Source organism: Rousettus aegyptiacus, unplaced genomic scaffold (assembly GCF_014176215.1).
Source record: "Rousettus aegyptiacus isolate mRouAeg1 unplaced genomic scaffold, mRouAeg1.p scaffold_m13_p_2, whole genome shotgun sequence".
Lineage (NCBI taxonomy): Eukaryota > Metazoa > Chordata > Mammalia > Chiroptera > Pteropodidae > Rousettus > Rousettus aegyptiacus.
The window spans coordinates 125,513,453-125,528,737 of record NW_023416295.1 but is presented as its reverse complement, the minus strand read 5'-3'; the positions used below and the strand labels follow the sequence as shown (position 1 = coordinate 125,528,737).

At 60.8% G+C, this 15,285-nt stretch overlaps 1 protein-coding gene across 2 annotated transcripts in view; it reads left to right on the top strand.

Annotated features, from left to right (window-relative positions):
• Positions 1-15,285, top strand: part of LRP1 (LDL receptor related protein 1) — an 83,552-nt gene that overhangs the window by 61,342 nt on the left and 6,925 nt on the right. Inside the window, exons 43-75 of one of the 2 annotated variants that reach the window (XM_016127678.2) lie at positions 749-953; positions 1,352-1,544; positions 2,130-2,255; positions 2,455-2,583; positions 2,843-2,962; positions 3,084-3,197; positions 3,534-3,683; positions 3,761-3,883; positions 4,189-4,305; positions 4,495-4,623; positions 4,889-5,011; positions 5,108-5,248; positions 5,351-5,541; positions 6,411-6,594; positions 6,722-6,807; positions 6,958-7,077; positions 7,546-7,733; positions 7,877-8,082; positions 8,593-8,781; positions 9,391-9,539; positions 9,936-10,029; positions 10,147-10,263; positions 10,499-10,618; positions 10,984-11,106; positions 11,325-11,450; positions 11,856-11,972; positions 12,662-12,768; positions 12,858-12,990; positions 13,722-13,841; positions 13,964-14,086; positions 14,439-14,579; positions 14,686-14,820; positions 14,903-15,022. In XM_016127678.2, the coding sequence (XP_015983164.2) occupies positions 749-953; positions 1,352-1,544; positions 2,130-2,255; positions 2,455-2,583; positions 2,843-2,962; positions 3,084-3,197; positions 3,534-3,683; positions 3,761-3,883; positions 4,189-4,305; positions 4,495-4,623; positions 4,889-5,011; positions 5,108-5,248; positions 5,351-5,541; positions 6,411-6,594; positions 6,722-6,807; positions 6,958-7,077; positions 7,546-7,733; positions 7,877-8,082; positions 8,593-8,781; positions 9,391-9,539; positions 9,936-10,029; positions 10,147-10,263; positions 10,499-10,618; positions 10,984-11,106; positions 11,325-11,450; positions 11,856-11,972; positions 12,662-12,768; positions 12,858-12,990; positions 13,722-13,841; positions 13,964-14,086; positions 14,439-14,579; positions 14,686-14,820; positions 14,903-15,022 (4,559 nt within the window). Of the gene's footprint in view, positions 1-748; positions 954-1,351; positions 1,545-2,129; positions 2,256-2,454; positions 2,584-2,842; positions 2,963-3,083; positions 3,198-3,533; positions 3,684-3,760; positions 3,884-4,188; positions 4,306-4,494; positions 4,624-4,888; positions 5,012-5,107; positions 5,249-5,350; positions 5,542-6,410; positions 6,595-6,721; positions 6,808-6,957; positions 7,078-7,545; positions 7,734-7,876; positions 8,083-8,592; positions 8,782-9,390; positions 9,540-9,935; positions 10,030-10,143; positions 10,264-10,498; positions 10,619-10,983; positions 11,107-11,324; positions 11,451-11,855; positions 11,973-12,661; positions 12,769-12,857; positions 12,991-13,721; positions 13,842-13,963; positions 14,087-14,438; positions 14,580-14,685; positions 14,821-14,902; positions 15,023-15,285 lie in introns of both variants that reach the window. The other variant, XM_016127677.2, reaches the window with a different exon arrangement.

Sequence of the window (15,285 nt, the reverse complement as noted above, 5' to 3'; positions counted from 1 at the left end):
CTTGACCAGCCCTGAGGCCTTCCACACCCACCTCTGGAGCCTTACCACCATGGAGAGGAGCATGGCGTGGCCAGCCTGCCCCATTGCCTCCTTTACTAAGAGGAGAGCAAGACACTCATTCAAGGGCAGAGCTAGGGCTCGGACCTCAAGTATGCAAAGGTCTTAAACTATGGAGGCGATTCTCAAGAACTTCTTAAGGGTAGGATCCACACATCCCTAACACTTAGTACACAATATACACTCAACGAGCAACTCCTGGCTATAAGAAAAAGAGGGCAATAAAATTATAGAAAATACTCTGAGCATTTACTGGGGCCGTCATTAAGAAGAAGAATAACTCATTTAATCCTCAAACCATCCTGTAGGACAGGTAGTAGTCTCTCCACTTCATAGAGGAGGAAATTGAGGCGCAGAGAATTTAAATAACTTGCTAAGATTCCTAGCTGGTAAGTGGTGGAGCCAGGACAGGAACCCCAGAGCCTGACTCACTTGGCTACAGTGTCTTTCAGTAAACACAGGGTTGTTTCACAGACACTGAGAAACACTTGCTCACACAGACTGCCGTGGCCAGGCCCTTCTTGGGCACCAGGACTGTTGGCCTAGGTGGCTCAGAGGTTGCCTGTGGCGCTAGGGTCTGGTTCACACCTGGCTGACCCATGGGTCTTGGTAATCTGCACACTCTGGCCTGGGCCTTGTGTGGAGGAGGCCCTGGCTTTGACTCCTGTTCCCTGTGGCTCTCTTTCCCCAGCCTGATGTTCTGGACCAATTGGAATGAACAGCACCCCAGCATCATGCGAGCGGCCCTGTCGGGAGCCAACGCCCTGACTCTCATCGAGAAGGACATCCGCACCCCCAATGGCCTAGCCATCGACCACCGTGCCGAGAAGCTCTACTTCTCCGATGCCACCCTGGACAAGATCGAGCGGTGCGAGTATGACGGCTCCCACCGCTATGTGAGTCTCCGGGGCGGGCAGGACAGGTGGCAGAAGGGGCCTGGGGTTGGGGGGCGGCCGGTCAGCCGTGAGGGAGACTGCCCAGGCCCTGAACAGCAGAGAGGGAGGCTGCGTGGTGGGGACGGCTGGGAGGACCACAAGGAGGCCCATCCAGGCCCTGACATTGCCACTTAGCTATGTAGCCTTGTACCGTCTTTACCTTCTGGACTTGGTTTCCTCATCAGTTAAATGAGAGAGGCAGAAAGAGGCCTCCGTAGGTCCTTCCCATTCTGTGACTTTGTCTAGGGAACCTAGGCCAGGGCCCGGCCCCCTTGTCCCCGGAGCCAGCTGCAGGAGGGGCGGAGTTGGGGCGAGAGGCCTGAGCGATACCCGTGAAGGCAATGGTGCTGTCCCCACAGGTGATTCTGAAGTCAGAGCCAGTCCACCCCTTTGGGTTGGCTGTGTATGGGGAGCACATCTTCTGGACCGACTGGGTGCGGCGGGCTGTGCAGCGGGCCAACAAGTACGTGGGCAGCGACATCAAGCTGCTGCGTGTGGACATCCCCCAGCAGCCCATGGGCATCATCGCTGTGGCCAATGACACCAACAGCTGTGAGTGGGGCCGCCGCCACCAACCTTGCTGTCCTGCCTACTGCCAGCTCGCGCGCGCGCGCGCGCGCGCACACACACACACACACACACACCACCCCACTCTATTCTCATCTGCATCTTCGAATACCCCAGTGCAGGCTTTTGTTGTCCTTCCCACCCAGAACCACACCTTCTCCCACAACCTGATTATACGCACACAGTCCCGGTTCTGCCTGCACCGCCCTCTGTGTGCGCGTGCTCAGACACACTCCCACGCTGGGCCTGGTGGACTGAGTGTCCTCCACACAGACCCGGAGCTTTCCTGGGCCTCCCGCGTAGGCCCTGGGGCCCCCATCTCCATACACATGACCTCAACTCTCCATAGACTTGAATCTCCCAAAACATGCTTCGAATTCCATATCACCCCACCTAAGAGAATACATGTCCTCCAACTCAGGCGCCCGCAAATACTTGTCACCTGGACGTCCGCCGCTGTGCCACAGCCGGTGCCCAGAAGCCCAGTGACTCTGTGGGAGTGGGAGCGGGCATTCCGTGTGTGCACTGTGGAGAACAGCCTTAGCTCTTTGTCCTCCTTTCGTGCCTCAGGTGAACTCTCCCCTTGCCGCATCAACACCGGGGGCTGCCAGGAGCTGTGCCTGCTCACCCACCAAGGCCACGTCAACTGCTCTTGCCGAGGGGGCCGAATCCTCCAGGAGGACCTCACCTGCCGGGGTGAGAGAGGGTGTAAGGGAGGAGGACGCTGGTGGGGGACTCACGGGGACCCAGCTCCTCCCGGACCCTCCAAAAGCCCAACTCCCTGAACCTTTCACCGAGGAGAAACTGAGGACGACCTCAGTTCCTGGTGAGAGAAGGACACAAGTGCCCGGGTCCCCAGGGCTCTGGCTCACAAAGGTCCTTCCCTCCCCACCAGCGGTGAATTCCTCTTGCCGAGTGCAAGATGAGTTTGAGTGTGCCAATGGTGAGTGTATCAACTTCAGCCTGACATGTGATGGCGTCTCCCACTGCAAGGACAAGTCTGATGAGAAGCCGTCCTACTGCAGTAAGGAGCCACCTCCTCCCCCAGGCCCCCGGCCCCCAGTCACCAGCCTCGGCCCCCAGTGAGCGGGAGGGGGCCTGGGAACGAGAGGAGCAAAAGCTCCATGGCCCAAGAAGGAGTTTTAGGAGCTCGTGGAGAGCAGAATCACTGTGAACCCCGTGTCAGGCCCATAGCAGGGGCTGCACATTTGTCAAGGGAACAAATGCATGCTGTCCCATGAGAGGCAGCCCCTCCTCTGTAACTGCCTGGCCCCCGCCCACAGACTCACGCCGCTGCAAGAAGACTTTCCGCCAGTGCAACAATGGGCGCTGTGTGTCCAACATGCTGTGGTGCAACGGGGCAGACGACTGCGGGGACGGCTCTGACGAGGTCCTCTGCAACAGTGAGTGGGACCCCACGCCGGGGCCTCAGAACCCCCAACCTCTGCCCCACCCTTACCTTGCTGAGCTCTGGCCCCCGTGGGGAGAACCTGGCCTGATGGTACCGGGTGGGCGCTGTTCCAGAGACAGCCTGCGGTGTGGGCGAGTTTCGCTGCCGGGACGGCACCTGCATTGGGAACTCCAGCCGCTGCAACCAGTTTGTGGACTGTGAGGACGCCTCGGACGAGATGAACTGCAGTGAGTGGTGCCCCTTGTCAGGGCCCTCGCCGGCCTCTGCCTGCTGCTCCCCTCCTCCAGCCCAGCATTGCTGTCTGCCTTCCCTCGGACTCACGGGGTGGCCTCGGTTCCCTCACAGCCTGTCTGTCCCACTCCTGCTCCCTGCCTCCAGGCCTGGACTCCCCTGGGATTCGGGCGGGGGGGCGGGGCAGTGAATGCAACGTGTGGACAGCATTTCACCTGAAGGACACTATTCAACTCACTGAAACACACGAAGGCCCCGGTGGGCCAGTGGTTGCCAGGGAGGGTGTTTGGAGGGAATCTGGTGTCACCCCTCATCCCTCCGCCCCCCACCAGGCGCCACCAACTGCAGCAGCTACTTTCGCCTGGGGGTGAAGGGCGTGCAGTTCCAGCCCTGCGAGCGGACCTCCCTCTGCTACGCGCCCAGCTGGGTGTGCGACGGCGCTAACGACTGCGGGGACTACAGTGACGAGCGCGACTGCCCAGGTCTGGCCAGGGCCAGGTACACGGTGGGCCGCGGGCCCCCAGGGGGGCCAAGGCCCTCACGCCTCCCTCACCCCCAGGTGTGAAGCGCCCCAGATGCCCCCTGAATTACTTCGCCTGCCCCAGTGGACGCTGCATCCCCATGAGCTGGACGTGTGACAGGGAGGACGACTGTGAACACGGCGAGGATGAGACCCACTGCAGTGAGTGACCACAGCATCCCATCCCCTGAGCTGGGAGCTCAGAAGACCTGCATGGGGCTAGGGCTCCGCCATAGCCACTACGACCCTCTCCAGGCCCCCCTATTCTTAGCTCCCTCCTAGGAAATGCCCTCCTTTCCCAAGGCCCCCCACCCAGACCCTCAAGAGGGGGGGATCATTTCTCTGAGCCCCCCACAGAAGGGTACCATGGGGGTCCCTCCCAGCTGTCCCGTGGCACCTGCCTACCCAGCTGAGGGACCCACTGCCCCTCCCTCCATCTAACTGTGGCTTCCGACTAACCACCCCAGATACGTTCTGCTCAGAGGCACAGTTTGAATGCCAGAACCATCGCTGCATCTCCAAGCTATGGCTGTGTGACGGCAGTGATGACTGCGGGGACGGCTCGGACGAGTCGGCTCACTGCGGTGAGGGGCGGCTGGGATCAGGTGGGGGAGGGGCCCTGGGAAGAGTGTGCATGCACACTGACACACACACACACACACACACACGCACCCTCTAGCAGGAGGGACAGCACAGCAGTGGGGACATCGCCCAGCTGCCCAGCCTGCTCCGCCTGCTCCTGGTCTCTCAGCAGTTCCCTGTTCCCTCTCCAGAAGCCAAGACGTGCAGCCCCAACTCCTTCTCCTGCCCGGGCACCCATGTGTGTGTCCCTGAGAGCTGGCTCTGTGATGGTGACAAGGACTGTGCTGACGGCGCCGACGAGAGCGTCACAGCTGGCTGCTGTGAGTGGCAGAGGTCTTAGGGAGTGGGGCGGGCAGCAAGGGCCACAGAGTTGAACTTTGCACAAGGGGAAACTGAGGTCAAGGAGAGGAAGTGCTTCAGCAGCGGTCACTGAAGCAGTTAGTGGCAGAACCCTATGTATAACTCAGGTGCTGGACCGCTGTCCATGCTCTGCCCATTCTACACTTGGGCCACAGGAAGGGCCGGGGGCGGCAGGCGGCAGCTGGCTGGGGGGGGCTGCGGGGTCACGCCCGCCTCTGTCCGCAGTGTACAACAACACCTGCGACGACCGCGAGTTCATGTGCCAGAACCGCCAGTGCATCCCCAAGCACTTTGTGTGTGACCACGACCGTGACTGTGCCGACGGCTCCGACGAGTCGCCCGAGTGTGGTGAGCCTGGGCACGTGGCGCTGGGAAACGGGCCCCGGCCTCGTCATGAGGGGCTGTGCCGAGGCCACCAGCCTCACCCGCTGCCTCCTCCCCCAGAGTACCCGACCTGTGGCCCCAACGAGTTCCGCTGCGCCAACGGGCGCTGTCTGAGCTCCCGCCAGTGGGAGTGCGATGGCGAGAATGACTGCCACGACCAGAGCGACGAGGCCCCCATGAACCCGCACTGCACCAGCCCAGGTGGGTCCGACGCCTGGCTCCCCCCCTCTCGCCTCGCCCTGCTACACCTGTGCCCCAGACAGCGCGGGACCCTGCTGACCCGCCACCTCCGCCCCCCCCTAGAGCACAAGTGCTACGCCTCCTCACAGTTCCTGTGCGGCAACGGGCGCTGCGTGGCGGAGGCGCTGCTTTGCGATGGCCAGGACGACTGCGGGGACGGCTCGGACGAGCGTGGCTGCCACGTCAACGAGTGTCTCAGCCACAAGCTCAGCGGCTGCAGCCAGGACTGCGAGGACCTCAAGATTGGCTTTAAGGTGTGCCTCACCCCAGGGTGGGAGGTTCCACACCCCAGGCTTGGCAGGAACTCCTTTCTCCATGCTTCATTCATTCATTCATTCATTCAACAAGGGCTCATGCAGCACCTGCTCTGCCAGGCAGTGTTCCAGGAAGTAGGGACACAGCAGTGAACAAAACAGAACTCTGCTCGGTCGCGTTCTGCACCTATTTGGACGGTAGAGCAAGCAGGCTTTGCTGGCAGATGAGAGAAAGCGGTGGGAGGCGGGGGTTGCAGATGTCAAGTAGGTGATGTACAGGTCTGTGGCTCAAGGAAGAGACCAGAAAGGAGAGCAAATTCTGGGAGTTATCACCATGGAGACGACATTTAGGTCCATGAGTCTGGATCAGATCCCCAAGAGAGTGAGCTTAGATGGAAAGAGGGAAGGTCCAAGGTCTGAGCCCTGTGCTCGGCCACTCTGAGGGCCAGGAGGTGAGGGGAGCCGGCGGAGGCTCCTGAACATGGGCAGACACTAGGGCTGAAGAGCAGCAAGTGGAGAAAGCCCTGGAGAGGAGCATGATCCTCTCTGCCAAATGATGCCCGTGGGTTACACCAGATGAGGTCTGAGCGCTGCCCAGTGGACATGGAAACGCGGCGGTCATTGGGGACCCACCGTGATGGTTTGGTGGGTGACGGCCTGCTCGCTGGTGCCGTTGGCTTGGTACCTGTGTGCTGCCTGCCTCCCCCGGCAAGGCTGGGCTTCCCAGGTAGAGCCAGCCACCCAGGGTGGCGGCAACCGGAGCCCCACGAGGGCTTCTAATCCCAGGCCTCTGGGGTGAAAGGCCATCACTTCCTGGAGAGGCCCAGACCCCTGCCCTGTCCCCAGTCAAGGCTTCTTGTGCCCCGCAGTGCCGCTGCCGCGCTGGCTTCCGGCTGAAGGATGACGGCCGCACGTGTGCCGATGTGGACGAGTGCAGCACCACCTTCCCCTGTAGCCAGCGCTGCATCAACACCCACGGCAGCTACAAGTGTCTCTGTGTGGAGGGCTATGCCCCCCGCGGCGGTGACCCCCACAGCTGCAAGGCTGTGACTGGTGAGATGGGGTGTGGAGGGCTCGAGATGGCCCAGGCAGCTGGGGGCTGTGGTAGGAGGGCTGGGGACCGGGGGTGCTAGCATGTGCCCCAGCTAGAGAATCCTGAGCCAGGATTCTCTGTCTCTAGATGAGGAGCCATTTCTAATCTTCGCCAACCGGTACTACCTGCGCAAGCTCCACCTGGATGGCTCCAACTACACCCTGCTTAAACAGGTGCCAGACCCAGCCTCCTCCCCGCACCTACCTCTGTGTCCCAGAGCTCCTGTCCGCACCCAGTACAGCCTCATGTCCTCCCCACTGGGCCCGTGGTCATCACCCCTACTGACTTCTCTGGTCATCCCTCTCCCCGACCCCCTAATCCAGGGCCTGAACAATGCTGTAGCCTTGGACTTTGACTACCGAGAACAGATGATTTACTGGACAGATGTGACAACCCAGGGCAGCATGATCCGAAGGATGCACCTTAATGGGAGCAATGTGCAGGTAAGGCTGGGGCGGCCTGCACCCCAGCTGACAAATGTGGGGATGCAGAGCTCCACCCCCAGCACCCCTCTCCAGAGGGTACTCTCCTTCCCCCCACCCACGTACGAGTTATTGTCTTCTCCCCCTTCCCCAACTGAGTCACTACGTGACTCCACTTGTCCTCTCGTCTCTCTCTCCTCTAAGCCCAGAGGAAGGTCTAGAAGATTCCTCTTGCTCTTTCCCTAATCGTCAGTAAGTTCCCCCTTATGTCTGACCTCCATTAAACCTATGCTCCCAGGCACTGTGGTGGTCTCTCTCCTTTGTAGACCCCTCCCCTAGAGCCTCGGCTGACATTAGGCCCAAAGTTGGGCATTTTCCATCAGTTGTTCTCCTGGCTGAGCTCCCCACATCACACATGGGAAAGCCAAGCCCCAGAGGGGCTGAGGGTCCTACCCCAGAGTACCCAGGCTCTTCCTTCCCTGCCTTCAGGTGCTGCACCGAACTGGCCTGAGCAACCCCGACGGGCTGGCTGTGGACTGGGTGGGTGGCAATCTGTACTGGTGTGACAAAGGCCGGGACACCATCGAAGTGTCCAAGCTCAACGGGGCCTATCGGACAGTGCTGGTCAGCTCTGGCCTCCGTGAGCCCAGAGCTCTTGTAGTGGATGTGCAGAATGGGTAAGTGGGCAAGGAGGGTTGAGGGAGTCCCCAAAAGCAGGCGGCGTGCTCAGGCCCCCAGGCCCGGCCTCCCCATGTGCGGGCGGGAGCTGGAGGGACCAGTCACAGCGTTTCTCGCGGCTCACTGCCCACCCACCTGCCAGGTACCTCTATTGGACAGACTGGGGTGACCACTCACTCATTGGCCGGATCGGCATGGACGGGTCTGGCCGCAGTGTCATCGTGGACACCAAAATCACATGGCCCAACGGCCTGACCCTGGACTATGTCACTGAGCGCATCTACTGGGCCGATGCCCGGGAGGACTACATCGAGTTTGCCAGCTTGGACGGCTCCAATCGTCACGTTGGTCAGTGTGCCAGTGAGACCGCCTGGGCACAGGGATGGGGGTGTTGAAGCTACAGGGGATCAGGCCTTTGGGGCAAGAGCGGGCAGAAAAGCCAGAGGGTGTGGTCCAAGGACATCACCTACCACGGCTGTGTGTGCTCGGAGCACCATAGGGTGGCACCCCTGAGATCGGCCCACGTGCGAGGACCCTCACTATGCACAGTTTTATGGCGGGGCCAAGGCAGATGGGAGTGAGAGGCCGGGGGTTGGGGTGTTCGAGCACTCCCCACTCCCTGCCAGGAAACTGTAATATTGTGGTACAGGAGCCTGCTGTCAGACAGGCCGGGATCAGCGTCACAGCCCTGCGGCTTATCCTGAGTGCAACCTGGGAAGCCACTCCACCATCTGGAAGTGAGGCTGGCGCCCTCCTCCCAGGGTTGTCGTGGGGTTAAGGAGGCCCAGCAGGGAAAACGCCCTGCAGTGCGACTTGGTGTTGATGAGCTGCTGGGCTTGTCCCCTCCCCCGTCTGCAGTGCTGAACCAGGACATCCCGCACATCTTCGCACTGACCCTGTTTGAGGACTATGTCTACTGGACCGACTGGGAGACCAAGTCCATCAACCGAGCGCACAAGACTACAGGGGCGAACAAGACACCCCTCATCAGCACGCTGCATCGGCCCATGGACCTGCACGTCTTCCACGCCCTGCGCCAGCCAGATGGTGAGCGGCCCAGGGGTGGGGGCAGGCAGGGGCTAAGCTTGCACGAGGTTCCGTGCGATGGCGTGGGGCCCCAGCAGGGTTGGGATCCCTGCGGTCTCCTTAAGGGTTCCTGCCCACCCTTTCTTCAGCACTGACCAAACAGTGACTACCAGACTCCAGGAGATTCAGGAGGCTGTAGACAGACTCTGGTCTGGCTCTCGGGAGCTCAACCCAGCCTGGGGTCAGCCCTGGAGTCTTCATAGCAGCAAGGTCCTGAGGGCGGTCAGGCAGAGCAGGTCTGGGTGCAGACCGCTGAGACAGGCCCCCGAGGACAGGCAGTCCATAGCTCAGAGAGGCCACAGGTGGGTCAGTGGGCTTCAGGCCTGTCCTGATCCTGGGACCTCAAGAGAGTCCTCTCCTGTCTTTGGCTTCATCTCCCTCCTGAAAGAGCAGGATTTGGATCTGTCCCACCTCTGCCCAGGATAGAGAGGGCTAGGCAGTCTTTGAAAGACCAGGAAATGTGTTGGCAAGAAGTGCTGGCCTTACTCTGCCAGAGGCCAGAGGCTCAGGAAACTGTGGTCCGTAAACTGAGCCCAGTCAGCCGCCCTCGAACCACTTTTTCTCTGGCAGTACCCAATCACCCCTGCAAGGTCAACAACGGCGGCTGCAGCAACCTGTGCCTACTGTCCCCCGGGGGCGGCCACAAATGTGCCTGTCCCACCAACTTCTACCTGGGTGGCGACGGGCGCACCTGTGTGTCCAACTGTACAGCAAGCCAGGTGAGGCCCTTCCCCTGGATCCCCATTCACCAATGCCTTGTTCCCCTGACCCCCTACACCAGTAGCCCCACTCCTCCTCGGACCCCAACACCTGCTCTAATGTCCTCACGCATCTGGTTTTCCCACGCTAACACCTCCACGTTTCTTGCCTACTTCTTGTCTCCCCACAGCAATACTTGTACACCCGTCACCTCACACAAACACCCTCACTCCCCAACCTTGACCCTCCCTTACTAATGCCCTCTTCCTGCTCTCATTATACCCCAGCATTCCATCCAGCTCAACTTCTCCCCAAAATACCCTGCCACACCTTTGAAACATCCCAGCCCCTCAAAAGAAAACCTCCTGAGTTTCCCAGACCCCCACCAACCCCTCTTGCCCCTACCTGCCCTCCAGTTTGTGTGCAAGAATGACAAGTGCATCCCCTTCTGGTGGAAGTGTGACACAGAGGACGATTGTGGGGACCACTCGGATGAGCCCCCGGACTGTCGTGAGTGCCCAGGGCAGGGGTGGCGGGAGCGTCCTGCGTAGGGGCAGCCTGACTCTGAGGCCCTGAATGGCCACACCCACCCCCAGCCCTTCTGATGCTGAGCCCCCCTCCTAGCAGCTGAGTTCAAGTGCCGCCCAGGACAGTTCCAGTGCTCGACAGGCATCTGCACAAACCCTGCCTTCATCTGCGACGGGGACAATGACTGCCAGGACAACAGTGACGAGGCCAACTGCGGTAAAGCGCTGCCCAGCCATTGGCTGCAATCCTTCCCTCCTTTCTTCTTTGGGATTTGAGGGTTTTGAATTGTGCTCCAAGGGCGAGGAAGCTCGGCCTAAAGCAGCCTCCCCTCCAGGTTGGCCTCCTGCTGCTCTGGGCCTGGAGCCTGCACTCTCCCACTGAGGGTGCGGGGTGCTGGCTCCCTGCCCGAGTCCTCCGTCCACCATTACTTACCCTGCTGTCCTCCCCACAGACATCCATGTCTGCTTGCCCAGTCAGTTCAAGTGCACCAACACCAACCGCTGTATTCCTGGCATCTTCCGTTGCAACGGGCAGGACAACTGCGGAGACGGGGAGGACGAAAGGGACTGCCGTGAGTGGCCCCAGGCCGTGGGCAAGGGACCGGGTGGTGTGAAACAGGGACCAAAATGCAGTTCACATTGGCGTCAACTCGCCGCTGTTGTCCAGGGGTTGTGCTGCTCCTAGGTAACAGGAGAGGGCAACATACATTACATTGAATGTGACTTGATTTGCTTTTAAAAGCATCCTGCTTAGGAGAGAGATGTACAGATCCAGAAAACAAAAAGCACCAAAATTGGGATAAACTGTCCCTTCTTCCCAAGAAACTGCAGCAGGACTGGGGGTTGGGGGTCAGGCTTTGGAAGAGGGAGAAGACTGATCTTGAACTGTGGTGGGAGGTGGAATGGGCGGGTCCTCATTCTCTCCCCCACCCCGCAGCCGAGGTGACCTGTGCCCCCAACCAGTTCCAGTGCTCCATCACCAAGCGCTGCATCCCCCGAGTCTGGGTCTGTGACCGGGACAACGACTGTGTGGACGGCAGTGACGAGCCTGCCAATTGCAGTGAGTTGCCTGACGCCCCTGGAGCCCGGAGCCTGCCTCTCACAGAGACCCCATCCCAGCCCCTGGCCCTGGAGCCCATCATTCCTCTGTGGTGTCTGCTGCTCCCACCACCCCCTCACTAGATCCCCCGGTGGCCGCACCCACCCACTCCCCACCATCACTGCAAGTTCCTGAGAGGAGCCTTCCCCCCCTCACCACTGGGCCCCGCCCCCTTGCAGCCCAGATGACCTGCGGGGTGGATGAGTTCCGCTGCAAGGACTCAGGCCGCTGCATCCCAGCACGCTGGAAGTGTGACGGAGAGGATGACTGTGGCGACGGCTCTGACGAGCCCAAGGAAGAATGTGGTGAGCTTCCCCAGCCCCTCCTCCTGGAGTCAGGCACCCTGCCTGGGTAGGGGCAGGGCGACGGGGCAGAGCCGGGCTGCCTGCTGACTGGGTCTCTGCGTGGCCTGGCACCAGGCTCCCTGTGCCCACCTCCTCCTGTCTAATTTCCCTGTCCCTGCGCCCGCCAGCACCTCATCGGCACATGCCTGTTCAGAATCTACGAGACCTGTTAATCCCCTCCTAAAGCTGCTCCTCCTCCTCGTGGCCCTCCTGCCCCGTAACCTCCTTGTAAACACTGCCTCCCCATGGTGGGCCGTCTTAGGCTAGAGTGCCCATTCTCCCCGTCCTGGCCCTAACCACCCCTGGCCATCCAGACCTCACCTGTGTGAGACCCTGATGTCTGCCCCCACACCTGGCCTCCCCTAGATGAGCGCACCTGTGAGCCCTACCAGTTCCGCTGCAAGAACAACCGCTGCGTGCCGGGCCGCTGGCAGTGCGACTATGACAACGACTGCGGGGACAACTCAGACGAGGAGAGCTGCAGTACGTCCCCGCCCCACTCCACCTCACCCCGCCCAGCAGGCGCCCAGCCCCAGGGGACCCCGGGACCTCCCTCCTCAGCACTCCTGCCCCCACCACCCCTGGGCTGCACTAGGGCAGACGGCCGCCTCCCAGGGCGGGGGTCAGGAGCCCCTCCCTCCTCACCCCACTCCATGTCGTGTATTTGAGTTTGTGCCATTTCACCTCATCTCATGTTTCTCTCCATTTTCACACTGTCCTCTCGGGGTTACAGAGGTAGGTGTCTCTGACGTGCTGTGCTCCCACCACACCCCCGCCTCTGCCCCGGAGCCCGCCCATCCCTGTGCTGCGCCTCAGCCCATCGTCCTTTTCTGGCCGCTCCCTAAACCCTGATGCTTGTCTTAGTGGTCTTGTCCCTCCCCTCTGCTCCCTACACACAGTCTGTCCTGAGGGCAGGGCCGGGGACCCATGCCCTCCCTCATGTGTCAGCCCGAAGGGGTAAATGAGCACCCTCTGTGCCTGGCTGGTCCCATGAGGACAGCCAGTTGGCTGCCCGGGATTGGTTGAGTATCTTGGTCACTATGCCCGTCAGCAGTGGCTTTCAGGGATACAGGGATGGGCGGTATCACTCTGCCAAGGGCTGGAGATGCCTTCTAGGGCTGAGTGCCTGTGCTCACCCTCCTGGGGCCTGTCTCTCCCCTATCCTTCCCCAGCCCCTCGGCCCTGCTCTGAGAGTGAGTTTTCCTGTGCCAACGGCCGCTGCATCGCTGGGCGCTGGAAATGCGATGGGGACCATGACTGTGCAGATGGCTCAGATGAGGTGGGCAGGGAGACCAGAAGAAGGGAGAATCAGGGCAGGGCCACTGGGGTGCCCGGATCTGACCAGGACGCCTGCTCCCTGGCCCACAGAAAGATTGTACACCTCGCTGTGACATGGACCAGTTCCAGTGCAAGAGTGGTCACTGCATCCCCTTGCGCTGGCGCTGTGATGCAGATGCCGACTGCATGGACGGCAGTGACGAGGAAGCCTGTGGCACCGGCGGTGAGCCCCTCCAGCTTGGCTCCCCAGCCCTCCGACCGTCCCCACCCCCTAACAGCACTTAATCGAGGAGCCACTTGGGCAAAAATACAGTAGAAAACCTGTGAGCTATGTCCATCTGGGCCCTGCTCCATAATTTTCTACAAGACAGTCAGCTGCCCTGAGAAACAAAGTCCCTGCTCACTCTCCTTTTTCCCGGAATGCCCCCAACTGACCAGCCCTGGCTCAGCAGCCTAGAGGGGGCAGTGTGAAGCCAGAGTAAGAGAAGGACGGGGCTTGGAGCAGAGTCCCAGTAGTGAGGCAGACATCCTGGCTCTGCCCTTGTGGGCCGAGGACCGAGACTGGAACCTAGGTCTCCTGACTCTCAGCCCAGTGCGCCTCCTCTGTGCCTGCCACTGAACTATACAGTAGGCCCTAGTGCCGTGCCACAACCACCAGAGAAAGAGGGGCCTCCGGACCCTCTGGACACTCTTCCCCAAAAGGCCTCTTATCTGACACTAATATTAAAAAACGAACAAACCTCTTCTGCTCCCCTAAATGCCAGGAGAGGCAGTTCTGCTCCAGCTTTCCAGCTGGTAGAAAACTAGACCTGGGTCCAGTTTGTCTGTACCAGGGCGTTCCCCATGACCCCTCTGGATCTCCACCCGTGGAGGGAGGGGTCTTGGCAAGGTCTGTTCTCCAGCGACTTGGGGATCAGCTCTCATTCTTCACTCTCTGCTTCCCTTGGGGCCCAGTGAGGACCTGCCCCCTAGACGAGTTCCAGTGCAACAATACCCTGTGCAAGCCCCTGGCATGGAAGTGCGATGGCGAGGACGACTGCGGGGACAACTCTGATGAGAACCCTGAGGAGTGTGGTGAGGCTCCAAGGGCAGAGTGGGCTGGGGCGGGGGCGGGGCTCCGGGGCGGGGGCGGAGCTCACCCTCCCCATTGGCCAGCCGCCTGCCCCCAGGGCTGATCCTGGCTCTGTCTCCTGCAGCCCGGTTTGTGTGCCCTCCAAACCGGCCCTTCCGTTGTAAGAACGATCGCGTCTGTTTGTGGATCGGGCGCCAATGCGACGGCACCGACAACTGCGGAGATGGGACCGATGAGGAGGACTGCGGTGAGCAAGGGGCCAATGAGAAAGAGCTTGGAAGATCTATAGTGGGGTGCTCTACAGAAAGTAGGGGTGGGCCAAGTGGGAGCCGTGTCTAGGGAGTAGAAGGGAAGGTACCATTGCTGGGAACCTGGAGCCCTTCCTGGAGAGAGAGAAGCTGATGGGGAAGGCACCGGCGGCTTCCTGATGCCCCTAGTCTTAAGATGGTGACTGAACGTTTAACCAGCTGCTCCTGCAAGTTTGACAAACAGCCAGACTTGGGTCCCCCCTGTATCCCCAACTGACTGGGGGTCCTCATGGGAGGAGGAGGCAGGCAGGGTGGAGAATACGGAGGACCTGAAGCCCCTGCTCTCCCCAGAGCCCTCCACGGCTCAGACCTCCCACTGCAAAGACAAGAAGGAGTTTCTGTGCCGGAACCAGCGCTGCCTCTCCTCCTCGCTGCGCTGCAACATGTTCGATGACTGCGGGGACGGCTCTGATGAGGAGGACTGCAGCATCGGTAAGAGGGGCGTGCAGAGGCAGCAGGGAGGGCGCTGGGGGGCAGAGAACCGAAGCCCAGGCCTAGGGAGGCTCGGAGAAAAGGATCTACTCTCTCTCCCCCACAGACCCCAAGCTGACCAGCTGTGCCACCAACGCCAGCATCTGTGGGGATGAAGCACGCTGCGTGCGCACGGAGAACGCTGCCTACTGTGCCTGCCGCTCTGGCTTCCACACCGTGCCAGGCCAGCCCGGATGCCAGGGTAGGAAGGCCGGACCCGGGTCGGACGGGCAGAAATCCCAGCCATACGGGGTTTCTCCATGACCCTCCCATGTAACCCCCAGACATCAACGAGTGCCTGCGCTTCGGCACCTGCTCACAGCTCTGCAACAACACCAAGGGCGGCCACCTCTGCAGCTGCGCGCGAAACTTCATGAAGACACACAACACCTGCAAGGCGGAAGGTACGGGAGCCTGAGCAGGGAGAGGACGAGAGGAGTGGGCGGGACTGTGCAACACCGGTAGACTTGGAATGGGATGTTTTCCTCCATGCACTGTTGCCTAAGCATGGAACCCCAGACCCACAGGTGCAGCTTCCTGCACACAGTGCTGGTAGCTGTGCAGAGGGTGCAGGTCCCGGGCTGACTTGTCTGAGGAAGTCTGGGGTAGGGACAACACACATACATCCCACACATGCCTCATCACCCACCACAGACACCAATCACCA